Genomic DNA, 17,035 nt, shown 5'->3' on the forward strand with positions numbered 1-17,035 from the left:
AATTGGAGTTAAATAATACAGTGAAGACAAGGTTATTCAGGAAAATAGTACATAGTGCTGCCTGAAACATACTGTGATCTTGTACTAAATGGTTTTTGAGTCATTTATGCATTTTTGTGAATTTAGGAAATATACTATAGGTTAAGTGCACTGTAATTTAAAGTGTGCACTTTGTCTAATGTGAAATGAATAAATAGTTTATTTTCAATGTTTAGCTACCTGATCTAATATCATTTTTTGAGAATAAAGAAAGTACCAGAACTCTCAAGACAATAACTTTTGGGGGGGCCATTTTCTCTTCATTACTACAGGCCAACTCCAATCATGTCTGAGGCCGGTAACATCAAAAGTGAAGACAAACCCAGTCTACAGTCACTGGGTCCAGATTGTGACAGTGGAGTCCAGTTTGCACTGCAGGATCCAGAGATGACATCAGTGAAGCTGGAAGACTGCAGTCAAACACTGGAGCTGAATGTCAACATTAAAGATGAAGAGGAGGAGGAGGAGATTGGGGAATCTGTTTATGATGGTAAGAGCAGGTTCTGTCTATACGTTATCTTCATAAGTTAGACCTCCATAAGTTATTGATATGACAGATTTACAGAATGAAACCTAACACATCCTTGAACAAGTTCTATGAAATGAGCCTGTAGTTTCTAACCCTTGTGTTAGTGAGTGGAGGATGATATGAAATTAGTCTGTGTAGTTACTAACCCTTGTGATAGTGAGTGGAGGATGATATGAAATGAGTCTGTGTAGTTTCTAACCCTTGTGATAGTGAGTGGAAGATGATATGACTCATCCCCTTTTTGCCCTCAACTGTTGAACAGCTTTTAGGACTGAGACCCCATTTAGTCGACTGGTCAATTGATTGTTCGATAGATAAACTGTTGGTCTACTAAGCTTTTTTTAATCGAGCAGCGGGAAATATATAATTAGCTTATATACAGGTCCAGTCAAAAGTTTGGACACACAAATCAAAATATATTTAAATGTCTTTATATAGCCCTTCTAACATCAGCTGATATCTCAAAGTGCTGCACAGAAACCCAGCCTAAAACCCCAAACAGCAAGCAATGCAGGTGTAGAAGCACGGTGGCTAGGAAAAACTCCCAAGAAAGGACAAAACCTGGGAAGAAACCTAGAGAGGAACCAGGCTATGAGGGGTGGCCAGTCCTCTTCTGGCTGTGCCGGGTGGAGATTACGACAGAACATGGCCAAGATGTTCAAATGTTCATAAATGACCAGTATTGTCAAATAATAATAATCACAGTGGTTGTCGAGGGTACAACAGGTCAGCACCTCATGTCAGTTGGCTTTTCATAGCCGATCATTGAAAGTATCTCTACCGCTCCTGCTGTCTCTAGAGAGTTGAAAGGCCTGGGACAGGTAGCACGTCTGGTGAACAGGTCAGGCAGGGTTCCATAGCCACAGGCAGAACAGTTAAAACTGGAGCAGCAGCACGGCCAGGTGGACTGGGGACAGCAAGGAGTCGTCATGCCAGGTAGTCCAGAGGCATGGGCCTAGGGCTCAGGTCCTCTGAGATAAAGAAAGAGAGAATTAGAGAGAATACTTAAATTTGCACAGGACACAGGATAAGACAGGAGAAATACTCCAAATATAACAGACTGACCCTAGCCCCCTGACACACAAACTACTGCAGCATAAATACTGGAGACTGAGACAGGAGGGGTCAGGAGACACTGTGGCCCCATCCGATGGCATTCTCTCAACCAGCTTCACATGGAGTGTTTTTCCAACAGTCTTGAAGGAGTTCCCACATATGTTGAGCACTTCTTGGATGCTTTTCCTTCACTCTGCGCTCCAACTCATCCCAGACCATTGGGTTGGGTAGATGTCGGGTGATTGTGGAGGCCAGGTCATCTGATGCAGCACTCCATCACTCCTGGAGGTGTGTTTTGGGTCATTTGCCTGTTGAAAAACAAATGATAATCCCCCGCAAAACAGATGGGATGGCGTATCGCTGCAGAGTGCTGTGGTAGCCATGCGGGTTAAGTGCGACTTGAATTCTAAATAAATCAATGACAGTGTCACCAGGAAAGCACCATCACAGCCTTTCCTCCATGCTTCTTGGTGGGAACCACACATGTGGAGATAATCTGTTCACCTAGTGTGCGTCTCACCAAGACAGAGGTTAGAACCAGAAATCTCACATTTGGACTCATCAGACCAAAGGACAGATTTCCACCGGTCTAATTTCCATTGCTCGTGTTTCTTGGCCGAAGCAAGTCTCTTCTTATCATTGGTGTCCTTTAGTAGTGGTTTCTTTGCAGCAATTCAACCATGAAGGTCTGATTCACACAGTCTCCTCAGAAATGTTGATGTTGAGGTGTGTCTGTTGAACTCTGTGAAGCATTTATTTGGTCTGCCATCTGAGGTGAAGCTGGAAGACAGGTAAACATGTTAATTGAAATGCATTCCAGGTAACTCCCTCATGAAGCTGGTTGAGAGAATGCCAAGAGTGTGCAAAGCTGTCATCAAGGCAAAGGGTGGCTACTTTGGAGAATCTCAAATATAAAATATATTTTGATTTCACTTTTTTTGGTTAATACATTATTCCATGTGTTATTTCAAAGTTTTGATGTCTTCACTATTATTATACAATATAGAAAATAGTAAAAAATAAAGAAATACCCTTGAATGAGTGGGTGTGTCAACTTTTGATTGATACTGTATTTATAAAAAATGTATGATACATGAGACATCAGTCTGATTCACGCCTGTCTGGAAAAGGTTGCCGACCGGCAACGTCAGGAGCATAACGGAAGGCCAGCAGCAGCGGGAGGAAGAGTCGGGAATATATATTTCTTTATACTTCTGGTTAGGCTATATTGATCTCTGTCTGCCTCTTGAGTAATTTTATTTCAACACATATGTATGAAAAAATACACGTTTTAAAATGTAAACATTTGGAAGAAAGAAAACAAGACTCTCGGTCGACCAGGATTTTATTTTAAATTGTCGGGACAGCCCTAATAGCTTTATTTCCTGTATTGTACAGCCTACTGATATGAAGTCATATGTATAACACACCAACTGACCGGTTCTTCTGATGTTGTTCACACAGGAGACCATGTTGAGACATTCTCTACATCTGGAGAGCAACAGCAGGAAGATCACAGAGCTAAGAGGTCTCACCACTGCCCACATTGTGAGGAGATTTTCCCAATTCAATCAAAACTAGAAGTACACCTAAAAATACACACAGGAGAGAATCTGTATTCCTGCACTGACTGTGGGAAGAGTTTCACAACATCACAGGCTCTGACAGTTCATCTGCGAGTCCACACTGGAGAAAAACCTTACTCCTGCTCTGACTGTGGAGAGAGTTTCTCTCAACAGAGCAGCCTAAAAACACACCAACGTATACACACAGGAGAGAAGCCTTACTCATGCTCTGACTGTGGGAAGAGTTTCTCCGTATCAAGCAACTTAAAAACACATCTAAAAATACACGCCGGTGAGAAGCCTTACTTTTGCTCTGACTGTGGGGCGAGTTTTTCTCAACAGAGCCACTTACAAACCCACCAACATATACATACAGGAAAGAAGCATTACTTATGCTCTGACTGTGGAAAATGCTTCATAACATCAGCTGAGTTAAGAGTTCATCAGAGAACACACACAGGAGAGAAACCTTACTGCTGCTCTGACTGTGGGAAGAGTTTCTCTCAACAGAGCAACTTAAAATGTCACCAGCGAATACACACAGGAGAGAAGCCTTACTCCTGCTCTGACTGTGGGAAGAGTTTCACCCATTTGGATATATTAAAATGTCACCAGCGAATACACACAGGAGAGAAGCCTTACTCCTGCTCTGTCTGTGGGAAGAGTTTCTCCCAACAGGGCAACTTAAAAACACACCAACGTATACATAAAGGAGAGAAGCCTTACTCCTGTTCTGACTGTGGAAAATGCTTCACCACATCAACTGAGCTAAAAGTTCATCGGAGAACACACACAGGAGAGAAGCCTTACTGCTGTTCTGACTGTGGGAAGAGTTTTTCCCGATTGGCTACCTTAAAAACACATCAATGTATACATAAAGGAGAGAAGCCTCATCACTTCTCTCAGACCAGCTAAGATTAAAGTCACTCCATTGATTAATCCTCATCTCGTAAAAGAAGTGGTAACAGTGAATTGGATCAAGAAGAAGAAGAAAGGATTACAAGTGTTCTATGCTATTGTTTCTCAATGTGAGAGAACTGTGCAGAGGAAAGGGAGTGTTATAGAATTATGACATTGGAAATCATCTTTCTCCAAAAGATAGAAACGCGCCATTTTCACATATGTTGATGTTGGGGTGGTGCTGGGGATGATAAATATGAAGTTGGAACATTTTAAAATGTCCCTTTTAAGGCAAAAACAATAGGATAGTGGTTGGTCGGGTGGATCAGCAAAAACATGAAAGTCTAGCAACCCAACGGTTGCGTGTTCAAATCTCATCACGGACAATTTGAGCTAATAAGCAACTTTGCAACTACACTACATGACCAAAAGTATACCGTTCAAAAGTTTGGGGTCACTTAGAAATGTCCTTGTTTTTGAAAGAAAAGCTATTTTTTTTTGTCTTTTTTATATAACATCAAATTGATCAGTGTAGACATTGTTAATGTTGTAAATTACTATTGTCGTTGGAAACGGCAGATTTTTTATGAATAATCTACATACGCGTACAGAGGCCCATTATCAGCAACCTGTGTTCCAATGGCACGTTGTGTTAGCGATTAAAGTGATAAACTTGAAAAAGGCTAAATGATCAATAGAAACCCCTTTTGCAATTATGTTAACCAGCACAACCGTTTTTAGCTGTGCTAAGTTGGACTAGTTGAGTATCTGGAGCATCAGCATTTGTGAGTTTGATTACAGGCTCAAAATGGCCAGAAACAAATAACTTTCTTCTGAAATTCTATTCTTGTTCTGAGAAATGAAGGCTATTCCATGCGAGAAATTGCCAAGAAACTGAAAATCTCATACAACGCTGTGTACTACCTTCACAGAACAGCACAAACTGGACCTAACCAGAATAGAATTAGGCGTGGGAGGCCCTGGTGCACAACTGAGCAAGACGACAAGTACATTAGAGTGCCTAGTTTGAGAAACGGATGCCTCACAAGTCCTCAACTGGAAGCTTCATTAAATAGTACCCGCAAAACACCAGTCTCAACGTCAACAGTGAAGAGGCGACTCCGGGATGCTGGCCTTCTAGGCAGAGTTGCAAAGAAAAGACATATCTCAGACTGGCCAATAAAAAGAAAAGATTAAGATGGGCAAAAGAACACAGACACTTGACAGAGGAACTCTGCCTAGATGGCCAGCATCCCGGAGTCGCCTCTTCACTGTTGACGTTGAGACTGCACTGTATTTCTGATCAATTCGATGTTATTTAATGGACAAAAAACAACAATCTTTGAACGGTAGTGTATGTGGGCACCTGTTCGTCGAACATCTCATTCCAAAATCATGGGCATTAATATGGACTTGGTCCCCCTTTTGCTGCAATAACGGGTTACACTCTTCTGGGAAGGCTTCCCACTAGATGTTGGAACATTGCTCTGGGGATTTTTTCCATTTAGCCACAAGAGCATTAGTTGGGCGATTAGGTCTGGCTCGCAGTCAACGTTTCAATTCATCCCAAAGGTGTTCGATGAGGTTAAGGTCAGGGCTCTGTGCAGGCCAGTCAAGTTCTTCCACACTGATCTCGACAAACCATTTGTGTATGAACGTCTATTTGTGCTCGGGGGCATTGTCACGCTGAAACAGGAAAGGGCCTTCCCCAAACTGTTGCCACAAAGTTGGCAGCACAGAATCATCTATAATGTCATTGTATGCTGTAGCGTTAAGATTTCCCTTCACTGGAACAAAGGGAACTAGTCCGAACCATGAAAAACAGCCCCAGACCATTAGTTTTCCTCCGCCAAACTTTACAGTTGGCACTATGCATTGGGGCAGGTAGCGTTCTCCTGGCATCCACCAAACCCAGATTTGTCCATCGGACTGCTAGATGATGAAGCGTGATTCATCACTCCAGAGAACATGTTTCCACTGCGTCAGTCCAATGGCGTTTAGTTTTACACCACTCCAGCCAACGCTTGGCATTGCGCATGGTGATCTTAGGCATGTGTGCTGCTGCTCATCCATGGAAAACCATTTTATGAAGCTCCCAACGAACAGTTCTTGTTGACATTGCTTCCAGAAGCAGTTTGGAACTTGATTGTGAGTGATGCAACCGAGGACAGATAATTTGTACATGCTTCAGCACTCGGCGGTCCTCAAGCAGGGCAGACATTTGATGAACTGGCGGTGCCACATTGAAAGTCACTAAGCTCTTCAGTAAGGCTATTCTACTGCCAATGTTTGTCTATGGAGAATGCATGGCTGTATGCTAGATTTGTATACTTCTGTCAGCAACGGGTGTGGCTGAAATAGCCAAATCCACAATTTGAAGGGATGTCCTCATACTTGTGTATATAGTCTGCTTACCATGTTAATGTTAGCAACAACAAATTGGAATTCGTAAAATATCATACGTGTAGAAAATTGTAACATATTGTATGATATGTAATTCGTAACATACTATACATCCTACAAATTGTTTTACAGTTATAGGCCAATGTAATGTAACATAACATACTAAATTGTGTGGTATGTTGTTTTTTTTCTCTCCATATAGTACGTTTTGCTCTGACACCAAGTTGTCTCTGACAGTTGCCCCTCTGCAGTTCTCTGTGGGAATTAGTTGGGAGATACAGTTGAATTTGGTAGTTTACATACACTTCGGTTGGAGTCATTAAAACTTGTTTTTCAACCACACCACACATTTCTTGTTAACAAACTATAGTTTTGGCATGTCGGTTAGGACATCTTCTTTGTGCATGACACAAGTTGTTTTTCCAACAATTGTTTACAGACCGATTATTTCACTTATAATTCACTGCATCACAATTCCAGTGGGTCAGAGGTTTACATACACTAAGTTGACTGTGCCTTTAAACAGCTTGGAAAATTCTAGAAAATTATGTCATGGCTTCTGATAGGCTAATTGACATCCTTTGAGTCAATTGTAGGGGTACCTGTGGATGTATTTCAAGGTCTACCTTCAAACTCAGTGCCTCTTTGCTTGACATCATGGGAAAATCAATAGATATCAGCCAAGACCTCAGAAAATAAATTGTAGACCTTCACAAGTCTGGTTCATCCCTGGGAGCAATTTCCAAACACCTGAAGGTACCACGTTCATCTGTACAAACAATAGTACGCAAGTACAAACACCATGGGACCACGCAGCCGTTATACCGCTCAGGAAGGAGACGCGTTCTGTCTCCTAGAGATGAATGTACTTTGGTGCGAAATGTGCAAGTCAATCCCAGAACAACAGCAAAGGACCTTGTGAAGATGCTGGAGAAGATAGGTACAAAAGTATCTATATCCACAGTAAAAAGTCCTATATCAACAAAACCTGAAAGGCCGCTCAGCAAGGAAAAAGCCACTGCTCCAAAACAACCATGAAAAAGCAAGACTACGGTTTGCAACTGCACTTGGGGACAAAGATTGTACTTTTTGGAGAAACGTCCACTGGTTTGATGAAACAAAAGTAGAACTGTTTGGCCATAATGACCATCGTTATGTTTGGAGGAAAAAGAGGGAGGCTTACAAGCCGAAGAACACCATCCCAACCGTGAAGCACGGGGGTGGCAGCATCATGTTGTGGGGGTGTTTTGCTGCAGGAGGGACTGATGCACTTCACAAAATAGATGGCATCATGAGGGTGGAAAATTATGTCGATAAATTGAAACAACATCTCAAGACATCAGTCAGGTTAAATGGGTCTTCCAAATGGACAATGACAATGACCCCAAGCATACTTGCAAAATGGCTTAAGGACAACAAAATCAAGGTATTGGAGTGGACATCACAAAGCCCTGACCTCAATCCTATAGAAAATGTGTGGGCAGAACTGAAAAAGCATATGCGAGCAAGGAGGCCTACAAATCTGACTCCATTACACTAGCTCTGTCAGGAGGAATGGGCCAGAATTCACCCAACTTATTGTGGGAAGCTTGTGGAAGACTCCCCGAAACATTTGACCCAAGTTAAACAATTTAAAGTCAATGCTACCAAATACTAATTGAGTGCATGTAAACTTCTGACCCACTGGGAATGCGATGAAAGAAATAAAAGCTGAAATAAATCATTCTCTCAACTATTATTCTGACATTTCACATTCTTAAAATAAAGTGGTGATCCTAACTGACCTAAGACAGGGAATTTTTACTGGGATTAAATGTCAGGAATTGTGAAAAACTGAGTTTAAATGTATTTGGCTAAGGTGTATGTAAACCTCTGACTTCAACTGTACATGTATCAGATAGAGATGGTGTGATGATCAGTTTTCACCATTACTTTGGGTGGATTCTTGTTTGATTATACACAGGCTATGAAATGACTACATGTGTTTTATTAAATTGTCTTTTAACACTAGATTCATTATTTTAGTCATTGATTCAGGTATTTGGATAACTAATGAAATTAATTGATATACCAATGAAAAATAAACATGCTACATGAATTTGTGCAGTCAAACCTTTGTTTTCTGGGTTATCTATACATAAAATACAATGTTTTTGTTTAATTCGTGGAATTCAAAATAATTTACATGTCTATTATCTACTCAAAACATGTCACTACACATTTACACATCACCATGGGGACAAGCCAATTTGCTAGCCACCAGTAATTGCTACAATGCACACAAATAGATGTTTTGCAGTATAAAGGACTTACATATGTTTCTTGTTAAATAAAATGGGGAAAAGTATTGTCATTTTAAAGAGTTGTATATGGTACCAAAGTCCAGGGACTGCATTCACACAAATCAATAATGACCCAGTTACTATTGAGGAATGGAACCAGAGAGGAAGCTTGTGTTACCTTTCTCTTACTTATCGTAAGAGTAGGGGTGTTAACCCTGGGGTCCAGGCTAAATTATCATTCTGACCATCATGGCCCTCTAATCATCCCCAGCTTCCAGGCTCATTCATCCTCCCTCCTCTCCCCTGTAACTATTCCCCAGGTTGTTGCTGTAAATGAGAACGTGTTCTCAGTCAACTTCCCTGGTAAAATAAAAAAATGTAATTACTTAAACATTAATGTGCACTGTTCAAAATATATCTACAGTCAACGCTGTTGCTAGCACTAGCCCCCAAAATAAAGCATCCGATCTGGGTTAATTTGGTAGAGTTTACGAAAACAAATATAATACAAGTGTCATCCCAGATGAGGAATAAGAAACATTCAAAGCACATGTGATGTTTGTATTTAGGCAATGTAATTTCTACTTCTTACACAGGATTTAGCTAGTTAAAATGAAGTGTATCTTTAGGAGTAATTCATGTGTACCTGTACATTACCCACCCTGACAACCTGGCCCTCAATTTAAAGCCTGTGGAAGTGACATAACAAATACACTAGTACAACACAGAGTATATTTAATATCTGCACAAGTACAATGTAATTACTAGGTGTTACACAGGATTTGGCCGGTGATAATGAAGTCTATCTTGAGGGGTACTTACTTGTAATTACAGTGAACCAATAGCCAGTGGTGGAAAAAGTACCCAGCTGTCATACTTGAGTAAAAGTAAAGATACCTTAATAGAAAGTCGCCCAGTAAAATGCTCCTTGAGTAAAAGTATTTGGTTTTAAATATACTTAAATTGCAAAAGTCAATGCATTAATAATTTCAGATTCCTTATATTAAGCAAACCAGATGGCACAATTTAAAAAATATATTATGGATGGCCAATGGACACACTCCAACATTCAGACATAATTTACAAACAAAGCATTTATGTTTAGTAAGTCCACCAGCTCAGAGGAGGTAGGGATGACCAGGGTTGTTCTCTTGGTAACTGTGAATTGGACCATTTTCCTGTCCTGCTAAGCATTCCAACTGTAATGAGTACTTTTGGGTGTCATGGAAAATGTATTGAGTAAAAAGTACATGATTGTCTTTAGAATAGGAGTCGAGAAGGTCAGTGTGCAAAATCTGGACATGATAGATTGCGGCGAAAGAAAAAGAGTGTTATAGACAAGATAAAAACGTCAAGACAGAAGAGAGAAAGGTACGTTTTCCATGCAATTTGTTTCGTTTTCTTTTGGGAATACATGAATAGTGCTGGACGATTTAGCATAGGACGTTAGATAACTAGCTAGCTAGCATTTGGCAGCTACCTAGCTAACGGAAGGCTAGCTAGCCAACGGAAGAGGCATAACTGTAGCAAACGTTAGTTGGCGTTAATGTTAGGTCTACCAACTAGGCTAGCTAGCTAACGGAAGAGCCATAACTGTAGCAAGCTAACGTGTTAGGCCTATCAACCAGGCTAGCCAGCTAACAGGTTACCATAGCACACTGTACGGAATATATTTACCATGTAGTATGTTGAGTTTTGTGTGGATTAGCTAGCACGATAGTTTTCTGACCTTGACTAGCCACTGTAGCTAAATTACCTAAAATAAACTGGCAAATAGCTATGTTATGGTCGCTACTCGCTAGCTAGCCTTTGTTAGCCGGGCTCACCTTTGCTAGCCGCAATAACGATTATCCACAACAGTATAATTTACGGTTCGCCGTCCTAATAAACGTCCCCATTGTAAACAACAAGGTGTGGTCTATCTTGTTTTAGTTATACAAATCTTTCGTGTTAGCATGCACTTTTATAGCTAGCTGGATAACACAATAACTTGTTAGCAAGGCCTAGGTAGCTATAGGCCTAAACAATGGAAAGCATGATGATGATAACTACTAGAGGGTAACATAGTGTCCAAATTGTCATACATTCTTCTCTACCACAGATTTCCACAAGGTCTCAGTCTCCAGGATGGGAAATGCTTACTAGAAAGAAACATATGACAACAGAGACAGAGTTGTTGATTTCCATTTTTATTTGTAATGTTAAAAAGGGGAGAAAAAGCCAATCCTGTTTTTCTATATTAGCTGCAGTGCATTTGGAAAGTATTCAGAACCCTTGATTGTTTTCCACATTTTGTTACGTTACAGCCTTATTCTAAAATTCATTACATAAAAGTTTTCCTTCTGCAATCTACACACAATACCCTATAATTCCAAAGCGAAAACAGGTTGTTAAATTAAAATAAAAAATTCTACAAAATTAACTTATTTGCATAAGTATTCAGACCCTTTGCTATAAGACTCGAAAATGAGCTCAGGTGCATCCTGTTTCCATTGATCATTCTTGAGATGTTTCTACAACTTGATTGGAGTCCCCCTTTTGGCAAATTCAATTGACTGGACATGATTTGGAAAGACGCACACCTGTCTATATAAGGTCCCACAGCTGACAGTGCATGTCAGAGCAAAAACCAAGCCATGAGGTTTGAAGGAAATAACCATAGAGCTCAGACAGGATTGTGTGGAGGCACAGATCTGGGGAAGGATACCAAATAATGTTTGCAGCATTGAAGGTCCCCAAGAACACAGTGACCTCCATCATTCTTAAATGGAAGAAGTTTGGAACCACCAAGACGCTTGCTAGAGCTGGCCCGATAATAGCTGTGCAGCAACGCTCCACTTTCAACCTGACAGAGCTTTAGAGGATCTGCAGAGAAGAATGGGGGAAAACTCCCCAAATACATGTGTGCCAAGCTTGTCTTGTCATACCCAAGAGAATTCGACGCTGTAATCACTGCCAAAGGTGCTTCAACAAAGTACTGAGTAAAGGGTAGGAAAATGTGATATGTGATATTTCCATAAAATATCAAAATAGCCATTTCTAAAACCCTGTTTTTGCTTTGTCATTCTGGGGTATTGTGTGTACAGTCGTGGCCAAAAGTTTTGAGAATTACACAAATATTCATTTTCACAAAGTCTGCTGCCTCAGTTTGTATGATGACAATTTGCATGTACTCCAGAATGTTATGAAGAGTGATCAGATGAATTACAATTAATTGCAAAGTCCCTCTTTGCCATGCAAATGAACAGAATCACCCAAAAACATTTCCACTGCATTTCAGCCCTGCCACAAAAGGACAAGCTGACATCATGTCAGTGATTCTCTCATTAACACAGGTGTGAGTGTTGACGAGGACAAGGCTGGAGAACACTCTCTCATGCTGATTGAGTTCGAATAACAGACTGGAAGCTTCAAAAGAGGGTGGTGCTTGGAATCATTGTTCTTCCTTTGTCAACCATGGTTACCTGCAAGGAAACACATGCCGTCATCATTGCTTTGCACAAAAATGCTTCACAGGCAAGGATATTGCTGCCAGTAAGATTGCACCTAAATCAACCATTTATCGGATCATCAAGAACTTCAAGGAGAGTGGTTAAATTGTTGTGAAGGTTTCAAGGAAAAACATCAGGGACAGACTGATATTCTGCAAAAGGTACAGGGATTGGACTGCAGAGGACTGGGATAAAGTCATTTTCTCTGATGAATCCCCCTTCCGATTGTTTGGGGCATCCGGAAAAAAGCTTGTCCGGAGAAGACAAGGTAAGCGCTACCATCAGTCCTGTGTCATGCCAACAGTAAAGCATCCTGAGACCATACATGTGTGGGGTTGCTTCTCAGCCAAGGGAGTGGGCTCACTCACAATTTTACCTAAGAACACAGCCATGAATAAAGAATGGTACCAACACATCCTCCGAGAGCAACTTCTCCCAACCATCCAGGAACAGTTTGGTGACGAACAATGCCTTTTCCAGAATGATGGAGCACCTTGGCATAAGTGATAACTAAGTGGCTCGGGGAACAAAACATAGATATTTTGGGTCCATGGCCAGGAAACTCCCCAGACCTTAATCCCATTGAGAACTTGTGGTCAATCCTCAAGAGGAGGGTGGACAAACAAAAACCCACAAATTCTGACAAACTTCCAGCATTGATTATGCAATAATGGCTGTCATCAGTCAGGATGTGGCCCAGAAGTTAATTGACAGCATGCCAGGGCAGATTACAGAGGTCTTGAAAAAGAAGGGTCAACAAAATATTGATTCTTTGCATCAACTTCATGTAATTGTCAATAAAAGCCTTTGACACTTATGAAATGCTTGTAATTATACTTCAGTATTCCATAGTAACATCTGACAAAAATATCTAAAGACACTGAAGCTGCAAACTTTGTGGAAATTAATATTTGTGTCATTCTCAAAACTTTTGGCCACGACTGTAGCTTGATTGGGGGGCGATTTAATCAATTTTAGAATAAGGCTGTAACATAACAAAATGTGGAAAAAGTCAAGGGGTCTGAATACTTTCCGAAGGCACTAAATATCAAGTAATTTGCCACCTAGTACAGCCAGAAGAGGAGCAGCCACTGCTCGGAGCCTGGTTCTTCTCTAGGGTTTCCCTAGGTTCGTTCTAAGGAGTTTTTACTAGGCCCTCTGCTTCTGTATTGCTTTCCCTTTGGGGTTTAAGTCTCGGTTCCAGCCCCCTCAGCGGAATCGATCAAACACCGGGAGCATCCATTTTTCAGGGAAAAGGAAGAGAGGAAGCCAAAGCCTGAAAACCGCAAGCTTGTGGTGTTTCTTTTACGCCTGTAAAGCACTTAATGACAACTGCAGATGTAAAAAGGGCTTTATAAAATACATTTGATTGACATGTATATCACAAAAAACTGACTGGATCTAATGATGTTGTTCACACATGAGACCATGTTGACACATTCTCTACATCCAGAGAGAAACAGCAGGAAAATCACAGAGCTAAGAGTTCTCACCACTGCCCACATTGTGAGGAGATTTGACCAATTCTATCAAGCTAAAAATACAGACAATATAGAATCTTTATCGCTGCTCTGACTGTGGGAAGAGCTGCAAAATATCAAGGGATCTGATAGTTCAACATTCAACACTGGAGAGAAGCCTGTGAATATTTTCTCCCAGCAAAGCAACTTAAAAACACACCAACATATACACACACAGAGGAGAAAAGCCTTATTCCTGCTCTGACTGTTGGAAGAGTTTCTCTTAACATGACCACTTACAAAGACACGAAAATATACATAAATGTGAGAATCCTCATCTGTTCTCTGTCTAGTGAAGATTAAAATCATTCCTTCACTTAATTCTCAAGAAATCGTAGCTCACTAGAGAGCGTTCTAGAATGTTAGCCTCTCTTTACTTTACTGGTCAGTATTCACCTTGTCAGTTTTGGTGTGTTTTGTTAGCTTCTACTGTAGAGATATTTAGAGCACCTTAGATTTGCCTTTGGGGTTGAATATCCTCTATGAGGCTGGTTGACTGGGTGGTACTGCTTCCCTCTGCAGTTTTCTGTGGTAATGAGCTGGTAGACACAACATTTATCAGATAGAGATGGTATGAACATCAGTTTTCACCATTCATTTGGGTGAATACCTTTTGTTTCTTAAACTGTATTTTAAAACTAGATTAGTTATTTTAGTCATTAATGATGAATATGTTTGGATAACTTACATGAATTTGTACTGGTCAAACTCTTCCCTTTTGTATAATGAATTACCAAAAAACAATGTTTCAAGTGACATATTTCCTGTTTTTCTGAAGCTGAACCAGACAGGAAGTTTAAATTAGCATCACAAAGCTAAATCTGACCTAATCTCTAACATGTTTTGTCAGCATAAGCAGCTGTGAGACCTGCTAGAGTACTGTAACTTTATTGATCTACTGAGTCATTGTAGTTTTTTGGGGGTTAACTTTACAGTAAATGTAATGCTTTTGTTTAATTCATGACATTCCAACAAATATCTGTATTTATCTACTCAATACATGTCATGACACCTCTACACACTGGGACAAGCCACTTTACTAGTCACCAATATTCTCTACATCAAATCAGTGATGTCTGTTTAACAGTCTTATGGCCTGGAGATAGAAGCAGTTTCATTCTCTTGGTAGCAGCTTTGATGCACCTGTACTGTCTCTGCTTGCTACATGGTAGCAGGGGGAACAGGCCGTGGCTCGGGTGGATGAGGTTCTTCATCTTCCAAATCAAATGTTATTGATCACATGCACATGGTTAACAGATGTTATTGATCACATACACATGGTTAACAGATGTTATTGATTACATACACATGGTTAACAGATGTTATTGGTTAACAGATGTTATTGATCACATACACATGGTTAACAGATGTTAAGTGTGTGTGTGCTTCTAGTTCCAACTGTGCAGAAATATCTAGCAAGTAATATCTAGCAATTCCACAACAAATACCTAATACACACAACTATAAGTAAAGGAATGGAATAAGAATATATATTAATATATGGATAAGCAATGTCAGAGTGGCATAGGCTAAGATGCAATAGATATTATACAATACATACATATATTTTACATGCTTTATCAGTAGTTAGTCCATCAGTCCAATACATGTCGCTGTTGCACTACGGTAGTGGGAAACAGGAAGTTCCGGGTTGCCTGCCACCATTCTTCGGAATAAAGGAAACAACAGAACGGTGTTGTGAGTTTCGCTTTATTACGACAGGTATGTAATACCACATTTAAACTGTCTAATAGCGAAAAAGCGTCATAACGTATTAGATAACACAACGTATAAGATATTATCACGTTTGGGAAAGGTTTTGTGTAATTTCTCGTGTCAAACTGAGTGAGTGAAGAACGCGATAAAAAAAATATTTTACAAGCACACGGAGCGGGGTCCACCACACGTTAATTTGTGAGGCGTTCCAGGTTCATACATAACTCAGTTGTGTTCGCCTGGTGATGTTCAATATAAAAACGCTGTGGAAAGTTGCAGACAGAAATGGCCTGAATAGAACTGACATGATTCCTTAGAATCAGAGGCATGTTTGTTCTACATAATACATTTCTATCTGAATGTGGCCAACGTCTCCGTCCTCCTCATGTAAGCAGCAATGGTACCCGCTTGTCCCTAGCTATGTGAAGCTAGCCAGAATAACAATTGGCCACAATTGTTGGTTCTCCCTCAACATAAAAGGCCCTCATTGAAATTGTTACAAAATAGTGGAATAATTTCACATTTGGACTAGGCAACACTAAACATGGTTAGAATGTTGTTACTTAATTTAAAATGGATTAGAATGGCTCCGGAGTAGATGGCTGCTGTTTTATGGTTTCCTAACCAATTGTGCTATTGTGTGTTTTTTGGCATTGTGGGTAATCTGCTTCTACCCTCTCCTATTTGCCAACGTACAATCATTGGATGACAAAATAGACGAGCTACGATCACAAATAAACTGCAATGTCTTATGTTTCACCGAGTCGTGGCTGAACGATGACACAGATAGCATACAGCTGGCAGGGTTTGCACTGCATCGGCAAGATGGAACAGCTGCCTTTTGTAAGACAAGGAGTGGTGTCTGTGTATATTTGTAAACAACAGCTGGCGCATGAAATCTAAAATTAAGGAATTCTAAAGGTTTTGCTCGCCTGAAGTAGAGTATTTCATGATAAGCTGTAGACCACTCTATTTACCAAGAGAGGTTTCATCTATATTTTTCATTGCTGTCTTTTATCACCACAAACCAATGCTGGCAGTAAGGCTGCACTCAATGAGCTGTATAAGGCCATAAGCAAACAACAAAAATGCTCATCCAAAGGTGGCCGGACACTTTTTAATGCAGGAAAGCTGAAATCTGTTTTGCCCCATTTCTACCAGCATGTCACGGATGCAAATAAAACTACTCTAGATCACCTTTACTCCACACACAGAGACATGTACAAAGCTCTCCCTCGTCCTCTATTTGGCAAATCTGACCATAAATCTATCCTTATGATTCCTGCTTACAAGGATGTGTCAGGGCTCGCAAACTATTACAGACCACAAAAGGATGCACAGCCGCGAGCTGCCCAGTGACACGAGCCTACCAGACGAGCTAAATGACTTCTATGCTCACTTCGAGGCAAGCAACACTGAAGCATGCATGACAGCATCAGCCGTTCCAGACGGCTGTGATCACGCTCTCCGTAGCCGATGTGAGTAAGACCTTTTAACAGGTCAACATTCACAAGGCCACAGGGCCAGACAGATT

At 40.6% G+C, this 17,035-nt stretch overlaps 2 protein-coding genes across 6 annotated transcripts in view; one reads left to right on the plus strand and one right to left on the minus strand.

Annotated features, from left to right (window-relative positions):
* LOC135536809 (gastrula zinc finger protein XlCGF52.1-like) overlaps positions 1-17,035 on the minus strand; it is a 171,545-nt gene that overhangs the window by 78,745 nt on the left and 75,765 nt on the right. The gene's annotated exons all lie outside the window — the stretch shown is intronic.
* LOC135536814 (gastrula zinc finger protein xLCGF3.1-like) overlaps positions 1-17,035 on the plus strand; it is a 54,689-nt gene that overhangs the window by 31,341 nt on the left and 6,313 nt on the right. For 3 of the 5 annotated variants that reach the window (XM_064963060.1, XM_064963058.1, XM_064963057.1), the window contains exons 2-3: positions 312-529; positions 3,089-8,590. In XM_064963060.1, the coding sequence (XP_064819132.1) occupies positions 325-529; positions 3,089-4,104 (1,221 nt within the window). In that variant the 5' untranslated portion in view covers positions 312-324 and the 3' untranslated portion in view covers positions 4,105-8,590. Of the gene's footprint in view, positions 1-311; positions 530-3,088; positions 10,146-15,423; positions 15,508-17,035 lie in introns of those variants that run through there. The other 2 variants (XM_064963055.1, XM_064963054.1) reach the window with 2 other exon arrangements.

Source organism: Oncorhynchus masou, unplaced genomic scaffold, assembly GCF_036934945.1.
Source record: "Oncorhynchus masou masou isolate Uvic2021 unplaced genomic scaffold, UVic_Omas_1.1 unplaced_scaffold_666, whole genome shotgun sequence".
Lineage (NCBI taxonomy): Eukaryota > Metazoa > Chordata > Actinopteri > Salmoniformes > Salmonidae > Oncorhynchus > Oncorhynchus masou.